Source organism: Cucumis melo, chromosome 6, assembly GCF_025177605.1.
Source record: "Cucumis melo cultivar AY chromosome 6, USDA_Cmelo_AY_1.0, whole genome shotgun sequence".
Lineage (NCBI taxonomy): Eukaryota > Viridiplantae > Streptophyta > Magnoliopsida > Cucurbitales > Cucurbitaceae > Cucumis > Cucumis melo.
Window position 1 is genome coordinate 27,569,390 of NC_066862.1, and position 10,027 is coordinate 27,579,416.

At 36.0% G+C, this 10,027-nt stretch overlaps 1 protein-coding gene across 2 annotated transcripts; it reads right to left on the reverse strand.

Annotated features, from left to right (window-relative positions):
- Positions 1-560: 560 nt before the first annotated feature.
- On the reverse strand, positions 561-9,665 carry LOC103491106 (rab escort protein 1). Of its 2 annotated transcripts, XM_051086357.1 has the most exons (10): positions 8,557-9,665; positions 8,224-8,346; positions 7,809-7,908; positions 7,020-7,058; positions 6,672-6,903; positions 6,514-6,589; positions 5,399-5,594; positions 1,223-1,303; positions 821-909; positions 561-736 (listed from the first exon to the last, which is right to left on the reverse strand). In XM_051086357.1, exons 1-9 carry the CDS (start codon positions 9,252-9,254, stop codon positions 823-825), a joined length of 1,632 nt encoding a protein of 543 aa, XP_050942314.1. In that variant the 5' UTR covers positions 9,255-9,665; the 3' UTR covers positions 561-736; positions 821-822. The 2 variants fall into 2 exon arrangements, with proteins under 2 accessions (XP_050942314.1, XP_050942313.1); XM_051086356.1 differs by having other exon boundaries at positions 561-909; positions 8,557-9,664.
- Between the last annotated feature and the right edge of the window lie 362 nt (positions 9,666-10,027).

Below are 10,027 nucleotides of genomic sequence, written 5' to 3' on the forward strand. Positions count from 1 at the left end.
TTCTCGAAAAGTTTTTCAAAATTTCCATAACAACAAATATCTCTATTAACTCCATCACGTCAATTTTTCGAATCTTAAGTTGGAAAGGAATAAGGTTACTTGAAATCTTAAAATTTCTTAAAAGCAAAACCATTATAATAAAACAAAAAATAATAATAACAATCAAATTGACATCACATCAAATTGAACGTTCCGTAGGAAAGCAACTCGTGTAAATGAAAAAAACAGAGGTTGTTGCATGGAAACTTAATTCTCATTGACAAATCATCACAATAGAAAAGGGGTAAGACTTTGGTTGTGCTCTTACAATCTATATGCCAAATTCATAAGAATCGTGTAAGCATACGCCAAGTTGGAAAAATCTTTGACTATCGAACATTGTGGCAGATAAACATAGCACTCTAAATCTGTGTTCCCACAATGGAGATAATTAGAACATCCTATGTTCCTTCATTAGCTTGCCTAATGAAACTAATGAAACTCAAGTTTTTGTTGCCAAATATGATTAAATAAGATCATGAAAATAAAATAATAGAGCTCCAGAGCCAGCTGCATGACTATGCATAAAATGTTTTTGTTGCCAAATATGATTAAATAAGCATCGAGTGTTGAACACAGATTATAGTGTACAACATTAGAAAATCCACCTCAAATTCTTTAGCATTCTCTAAGGGAGTCCTTGTATTTGAATATATAACCCTGCATGGTCTTGGATTATCATGTATTTGATGTAGTCCTGCAGATGCCAAAAACGAGTTTGCAGGAAGTTTTCATGACACTACACTTGATAGTAGATTCAAATTGAGGCGTCGTATGTTACCATTAGCTCTCTTCGCCGTCGTCTTGATGAACTCCAGCTGAAGTTGTCTCCAGAAAGAGCTCTTCATTGGGATACATCTTCTGAAATAGCTGTCAAGAACAAAAAAAACCAATAATAAATAGCATTAACAACATATCTAGCGTGAGTAAATTCATTAAAACAGCGAAAGATTGGATCCACTTTGTCCCTAATGCATTGCAAGTTAGCTACACTCTGAAATAAGACATGGGCGTGTATATTGAGAATCTGTCTATAAGATGCTGGATGAGGTTACTAGATTTCTGACAGGAAGCAACTGTGTGGGATGGAATAAATTATTCCTTGAAGAACACTTGCAGGAGGTTTCATAAGAAAGGGAAGAGATACATGCAACTAAACGTTTATGTCCAAGAACCCGTATACCTCAAAAGTTGCATCCAAAAGGTCATCGTAGTTCAGATTGCCATCAGGCATAGGGGTGAAGCTCACTGTTCCAAATTGACCCTGACAAAATTAAAAACGCATTATTGGCAGTTTTACATTGCATGTCAGAGGATCAACATGATTGTCGTTAAAACAGAAGATTTAGTGTTCCAATAACAAATATGATCCCAAGTGATTTAGTTCTCTGCAATAGATCAACAATGAGCTTTATAACTTAACTGTATGCCTCCAAATCATAACACTTGACGAATAATTCAGTTCTAATTAACCGTAAGCCTCCAGAATTTTAGCCATTGAAGTTTCTTTATTTCTCCCAATGGAAACATAACACTTCACAAATAAAAAGAAAGGATATAAAGGTGCAAATACACAAAAAAAACAAGAAAATGCAAGTACACCCTCTTAAGAAGCGACACCCCTATACAATATAGCGATGTATCACAATCCAACAGAAACCAACAAATTAACCACCACAGCAGAATCAGCAAGATCATCAAATTTATCTTTAAAGGATTCTTGATGCACCACAATCATAAGAAAGAAACAAGTTCTAAGAAATATCATAAACTGCATCAGGATGGCCAAAAATAAGGATGAATGGATGAGATCTATCATTCTGTTGAAAGATAATTGATAGATTTGCCTAAAAGCTTAAAAACCATTACCCGAGGAAAGTATTCTTAAAAGTTGCCAAAAAAAAAAAACATAGAAAATCAATGAAAGTGAATTTATGTAGTGAAAGATTATTGGCGGAATGAATTACTTAAAAGTTTTCCCCACTTTTCTAGATGAGAAACTAAGCTTTCCCTGAAATCAATGAAAGAATACAAAATAAATGTCCACAAGCATATAAGAAAATAGCCTGCACCAAAAGGGCCAAAGTAACAATACTAATCATAAGATGATATAGGAAATTTTTAGCATTTCTCAAGAGCTTTCTCGTATTTCTTGTGAGGTTACTTGGGTCTTCGTATCTGTTTCTTCACTGGTCTTTGTTAAGTTTTTAAGCTTGATAAAATGTTGATTTGCTATAGATAAACTTCAGATCTTCGGATTTCATGATTTGGTTTGTTATTGCTTGGTAAAGGTGTTGTTGTCCAACTTATAAACATGCATATTTCACAAGTCATTTTAACTTTAGCTGTTTCAAAATCAATATGAAGGTGCATTGGATGTTTTAGCTTTACTTCAAATTAGTATCAAACCACCGCCATTAAAAGGCTAGATTGCTTTCAACTTTTTTTAATAGAAATAAACTTTTCAGTAATATAATGAAAAGAGACTAATGCTCAAGAAACAATGTGAACATATAAATTAAAAGATCTAGAGATCAGTAAGTAGGTTGTCACCTCCCATAGCACCCTCATCAAACCCATTTACAAACCCATTTACAAGACGAAGCTATTATAGAAATAAACACAAAAGAAAACTAGCTTGGTTATAATGAAGAAATAAACGCACTCCAGTAGAGACAAATATCTTAAATAGATTAATCAATGAAGAACTTTGATTGCGAGCACCAGGAAGATGCTAGTAAAAGAACCATCCAAACCAATCTGACCAATCTATGACCTTATTGTGGAAGACTCTGGTTCTGCTTAAACCAAATTTCTAAAATCAAGACTTTAACTGCATTGACTGAAGTATGGTGGCAGAAGGTTCTTCAAGTATTCACCAAGATTTGGACCAAAGCTTGCATCCAGTTAGGAACTTGACGGAGGAAATAATAAAGAAAAGGAATGATTGAGACACAATGGGTGTTTGGGTAAATATCTCGCCAAGAGAATCAACTCACAACAAATCAACAAGTGTTGTAGAAATGATGGATAAAACAAGAAACATCCAAGACAACCAAGATTGAGACAAGGTTGCCGAGAAGTAATCAAAACAGACCAATTGGTCAAGAAACCTCAAATTTTTGAAAGATGGTTTTCCTACCAAGCTTTAATGGAGGATATTGGGAAATTCAGTGATTGGGTAAAAAATGTGAAGAATTCTCCGTATATGTCAACAGACCAAAAGAAAGGAAGGTAAAACTCATAGTTCCCATTTTCAAGCTTCAAAGTGGAGCTTTGGCTTGGTGAGACCAACTACAGAACAATCAGTGATATTATGGTGAGCCCCTCATCAAGAATTGACCAAAAGTAATTGAGTTGATGAAGTAACATTTTCTTCCCTTCAATTATTAACAAATTTTACACAATCTTTATCAAGAAAATACAGCGAGAAGGGCTCTAGAACATCAATTTTCAAGATTTCAGTCAGATTATAAATGTTTGAGCCCAAGAAGACCAATGAAGATAAACAAGTACAAATGCTTTAAAAACAGAAAGCTTGCCTCCAAAAAAATGTTAGGACATGTATATCATGATAAATCCCAAGAATTCGGAAAAAAGAAAAGGTGTCTTGGTTCCAGATTCCAACTGTTCCAGCAAGAACTTTCCATGGACTAAATGTTAGGAGCACTTTCTAAAATTTAAAAATTATTCTGATGAGGAAAAGGAAGAGGAAGTTGAGAAATAATCAATAGAAATGTTAGATGGTTCTCCTTTTTATTTGGTTAACTTGTTTTTTGAAATTGAAATGGATGACTTCAGTGGGATAATTCTTTAATCTTCCAAAATCCAAGAAACAACTCAAACAGACCAAGATATTGAGGAAGAGGAAACCAAAAAAAAAAAATTCACCATTCAAATGAAACTTAACCATTTAAACACGTCAACATTATTTCAAATTTCACACTCTGCTGGACCAAATCAATGCCTAAATTCTTTTTCAGGTGACATTAAAATCTCTACCAACAAGCCAATTTTCATCAACTAGGCAAAAAAAATCGTCAAGCTCTTTAATGAAATGGGGCATTTTAAGATTCCATGCTTAGACCATAGACACTTGCAATCCAGAAGCTATAATTATCAGCCAAGGTAAAATGGATAGATGGAGAAGGCACCTTGAGTGATAAAGGATGTATTGAAGACTGAAGGAAGCAGCTTGCCAAAATTCAAAGTACCCCCTAGTGATATGTTTGCATCTAATGATGCTCAATAACTCTTGAACTCCATAAAGATTTTATGAAAAGTTGGCCAATCTCTTTGCTTTTGGTCTCCTAAAGGATAACAATGGACGGATTAATTATGGAAATGAGAATTTTAATGGTAGCTCTTTTTCTTCCAACAACCGAAGCCTCTAAGGTTCCATGAAAGATTAATCATTAGTTTGATTCTGAGCCCTCACTAATCAAGACTTTGGCCTTTTTATCAGATGAAGTGGAGGAAGCCAGGTTCCTAGCTTCATGAGGCTTCTCTTCTATTTTATCTAGAATGTGTTCTTATTTTTTCGAGCAGGAATTACAATAATGCACTGCCCACAATCTTCAAATCATGGGGCCTGCCAGGTGGAGTATGGTGTTAGAGGAGCCAATGCCAGGGTTTGGAGGGGGAAGATCATTCGTCCATGGTGCTTCACCTAGCTCAGAAAGAAAGGAGCGTGGAGCAAAAAATGGAGCTAGAGAGAAAAAAACTCATTCTCGGCATCTGATGGCAAGAGGACGATGAAGGTAGAGTGTTTTGTGCGCAGTACAAAGGAACTTTGCTTTTTGTTTATGGTGATCATTTTTAGTGAAAGATTTCTAATGGAGGATGGGGATGGGAGGTCGAAGAGGGGATATTGAAGGGAAGGCGTGTAATCAGGGAGAGTATATGTAGGTTGGCCCACCAACGAGATGGCTGATCAGAAGAATAATGTGTCTTTAATGTGGGGTCAAATTTTTTAACTTAGAGATTGGGTTAATTGCTGCGCCTTTTTCAAAAAGGAAACATCGGGTTTTGTGCTCGTCTTCGCCCCAGAGTTGGCTGGTTTGCCATAGATTTTGGTCATCATGGCAATATGGTGATCCCCATGGTGTTTTTGTCTACCAATACGCTGTTCTTATTCTTGATTTCTTAAGTTTTGTAATTACAGAGACCATTTTTGTACTTATCTCTTATCACCAAAATAGTTTGTTGTTTAAAGAAAATATTAAGAAAGGAAATGGTAAGGAGGACACAAGTACTTGTGTGATCAAAGCCCAACAAAAAATATTAATAATAATTAATTAAACAATTAAATAATTAAATAAATAAAATAAAGAGTTCTGCAGGCACAAGCAATACTCACCACACTTGATTCCTGAACGTATAGTGCACTCCAAAGTAGGTCCAATTCTTTACCTTCTGCATTGGTATCTTGATCTACAGAAATAGAATCAGGACAATCAGAAACAAAGAGCGACATGATTGCATTCATAGCTTCACGAACCATCTCCTTCCCTTGATTAGCATTATCACATAAGGTAGAAATGTATATGACAAACCTACACAAGAAGCGACACTGTCAAACAGCTTCAACTGGCAGAATGATTATTTAGACACCATACTAAAGCTTGTGAAACAATGAAAATGATGAAAACAAAATTGTTTCAAAGAAGTGTGTGTGTGTGTGAGAGAGAGAGATATAGACATAGATATATGTCATAAAAATTTAAGATGATCCCATCAACCAAACTGCTCATAATAAATAAATGTTGAGACTAAGATTGTAATGAGTAGAAACAAAAGTTGAGCATAGTCCAAGCTAATGACAATGATTAATCAACCTGACATCCCTATCCATGAAATATATGCGAGACCAAGGAGATTTAAAACGATAGGGCAGAAAGAGATCTTGTAGCAATATAAAACAAATTCTAAAATTGTTATGTACATCCCACCCATTTAGCCCACTGCAACGGCATTGAGCATGATTTACCACCACCACCTTTCATGAGTACCACTTTGAGGACGCAGAGCCCACAGAGCAGAGGGCTCGGTAGGTTAAACAATTTTATCTATACAAAAAAATTTGTTTAATATAGAAGTCAAAGGCTAACAAATTTTTATTGATCTAAAAAACGTAATATCTGTTAACATTCATTGCATTCAAAATTGAAGATTACCACTCATAGAAAATAGTTTATGGTGTCTAACCACTAAGGTTGGTGACGAAACATATTAAAACAGCACCTGCATGAGCCTGTAACTTAACAAGACACTCCCAAAAAATATAGATGGTCCCAATGCAAAGCCCTTGAGAATTTCTTAAAAAACAAGGTGGTCATTTTTTAGACAGAACAAGTGTATCAATTAAAAATAACTTCTCATTAATAAAAATGAAGTAAGAATAGATTAATAGAAAGAGAGGACAAGAAAATAGAAGATGACAATGAATTATTTCCGAACGTGAAATTAACTCACATATCCTCTGGGCAAACAGCTAAATTGCCACCTATCTGGAGAACCCGAACTGATGAAACTTGCTCAGGAAACAAAGCTACGATGGAGGAAGAAATTTGTCAATACTCTCCTGCTAAATGGTTTGATAACATACATAGATGAAACCAAGGAGTGCTTACTTTTAGGAGGATAAACCAACAGACAATTCTTAACATCTGATACTAAGGAGCGCTTTGTAATGCATATTCCTCTAGCCACCTTGCGGTTGACATCTCTCAAGCTAACGTCTTGAAGACTTTCTAGAGATAATTTAAACAGTTGAGGAACTATGAAGCATGGATCCAGAACCAACTGTTGACTAAAGATGTCCTGTCCAGAAGCCAACCGAACACCCTTATATTGCTCATTACTCTGCAAATATTTCAAGATGTACTATATCAATCCATTTTCATCTCAATGGAAGAGTTGTTTAGTGCATTCCAAGTAGTCCACAAGAAAAAGAAAAACATACTATTATAATTCTAAACCTTGTCCTTTAATAGAGCAACCACAGGCATTCGCAGTACCTGTACAACAAAAAGAAGATGTTAATAAGAGTAAAATTTCAACCTTATCGTGGGAATGGAAGACAAAGATGAGTCAGGTAGCCCCTTCGATATTTAGCAGAAATGAAAAGAAAAAAATGAGAAACATTTATATTTTAATTAAGAGACTATCTAATATATAATATAAAATATAAAGAAGAAAAGTTGATCAACTAGGTAAAATAAGCATGGAATTTGCAATCGAATCACACAAATAAGTCAATAAGAAAGATTTTTAGCAAATGGTTCTCAATCTTCATCGGTCACGTTCTGCCAAAGGAGGGCTTAGAAGCAGTAGACAAGCAATAGACATAGTATAACAAGCAAGCTTTTTATAACCACCCAATTCCCAAGATAAAACCCCAACCAAAAATCAACCTAAAACCAAAGTGAATCGCCACATTGACTAAATGGCATCGAGCCACATGAAAAAGTGTTTTCTCTACGTCATCAATTGTTTACCATTTTCTTTTATCCATCCAAAAAAAAGGGGTAATAATAATCATAGTAATGCAGAGATCGATCTTTATGACAAATCATAATAATGCAAGGAAATGAAATTAACCCCAAGAGGGAACAGTCTCTAAGAGACGTAGAAATGAAACTGCTACATTAAGTAGGAGAGGTATCAAGATGTATTATGCAATTAAACAGAAAAAATTGAGGGCATTTCGTGAAAGAAAGACAATTCTATTGGTGGAGAGAGGTTAGAATACTTCCAATGGAACTTACATAAAGACAACCTTTGACTGCAGCACGACGGCAAAATGCTTGAGAAAGCTCCCCTTGACCATAGATAGGATATAATAAAGCACCTTGTGCATTTTGAAACCTAGTAGGAATTAACAAAGTAAATAAGAAGTTGCACAAGAAATATCATTCTATTTGATACAAAAGTAAAGACGGCCCGCATAAGGCAACAGGAGAAATCACATTCTATATTGATATAGAATTTCAAATTACAGAAAGGCATCCTGGAGATTATGTCGATGAAAGCAAACAAAGCCATAGTTAATAAAATTAGCCAAGGTAGGAGTTTCTCATTTTTCTAGAGAAACGTACAGAATAAAGGTGAGTCACCATAAACAAGTCCAACATAAACTTGAAAAATACAATAAATGAAAACCATAACACATATAATAATAACCTGCCAATTGAAGTGTGGTAGAGAGCTAGACGGGCGATTCCTTCTTTCGTAAGTAATCTATTTTTACCAACATCATGGTCGTTCTGATCATCATCTGCCAAGGATATGGCATACAGAATTATCCTGCACATTGGAAGGGGAGAGTCGTGAGCGAAAGGAAATTATACTTGTGGTAAACTAACAAGTCTAGTTGAAATCTAGATGTAATACTTGCTTAGAAGTTTTTGTTTGGGATTAATAATCAAAAGTTGAACGTCAAATTTAGTAAGCGCAGGGCCATTTAGAACTTGAACAAACACACACACAAAAAACAATTCTAACTGATCTACTTACGACTTCATCTTTTGAGGCAACCGCAATTTATTCAAGAACTCCAAAAAAGGAGTGTGCAAGTCTTCTTGGGAGATTTTGGAATTTTCACTATCCTCAGCGGGATCCAAATGCTGCTGAACGAGTTTGAAAAACCTCATCAACTGGTTCTTCTCCGTCAGACTCAAACTCTTGTCCTTAAATATAGCTGCTCGAGAACCAGGCACATTAACCAATTTTCCATTCGGATCCCACAAATAGCTCGCATCAATGCTCTTAAATTCCAAATACTGGTTAACACCCACTTTCAGAACAGCATCAATGCATTTATCAGCACAAAACAAAACCCTCGGTCCAGCTAAATCAATATTGAACTTTCTGGCATGCTCTTGAAGGACTTCAGGTGCGTAGGAGGATATTTCAACATCCGAGTACAAAGGCCTAGTTTGAAGATCAACCGAGACATAATCTTGATTATCGTAGGAAGCAAGAGGTGGCGATGGCAGCGAAGGGGCAGAGGCGGAATTGAGAAAGGAGGTGAGGTCGTGGAGAGGAAGAGTAGCGAAGTGACCTCCATAGTAGGGGTTAGGGTCGAGGTGGAGAACGGTTTTTCCGGCGGCGGAGGCAGCGGCGGCAAGGATGGATTGGGGCAATCCAGTGCCAACGACAATGAGGTCAAAGGTGGAGGGATCAATGAGAGGGTGTTGAGGGAGGTCGGACATGTTGGGAAGGAATTGGATGAACGAAACAATCTGCAAATGGGAATGTGTTCGGCTTGCTACAACATCGGATCGGGAGCCGACCAGCTTTTTATGGTCGGTCACCGGAGGTTAGATATCAGAATAGATTTGAAATAGTGACAGAAAAGGAAAGGGGCAGCTGAAGAGGCAAGGGTGGATGATGATGTTGAGGGAGAATAAAGAAGTCAATGAAAAAAGCCCTAAAATCATAAAATAAAGCTATCTTTTCACGATATGGAAGGCGGTAACACCATCGAAGTGTGAAAATTCATCGGACGATGGCGGGGTGTTGGACAGACTACTGAGTAACGGCAACACCCATTGAACGGTGAAAACGGCGACTATAACAGAAACGGGGAGTTTGACAGTGCAACCTCACGGATATTTTTTTCCCTTTTTTAAATAAACATGAGAGCAATAAATACATTTGGATTGATCGTTCAGTTTGTCTTAAAGCAACATTTGTATCGTCTTCTTTGCAGTTGATTCAACTTATCTTAAAAGAAAGAATGTTACACATATTAAAGACATACATATTAAAGACATACTCCATTATCTTTACTATCGTTCATCGTGATTCATTAAAAAATGACTATTTTAGAGAGAGTCTAAGTCATTCAAACAAATTGAGTTTTATTCAACAGAAAGATATGAGAAAGTTTTTATCTCAATGGACGCCTACACGATATTCACTGAAAAGTAAATAATAAATTAATAAACGTATAGGTGAAAGTAGTATTTCATAAATGGTTTCC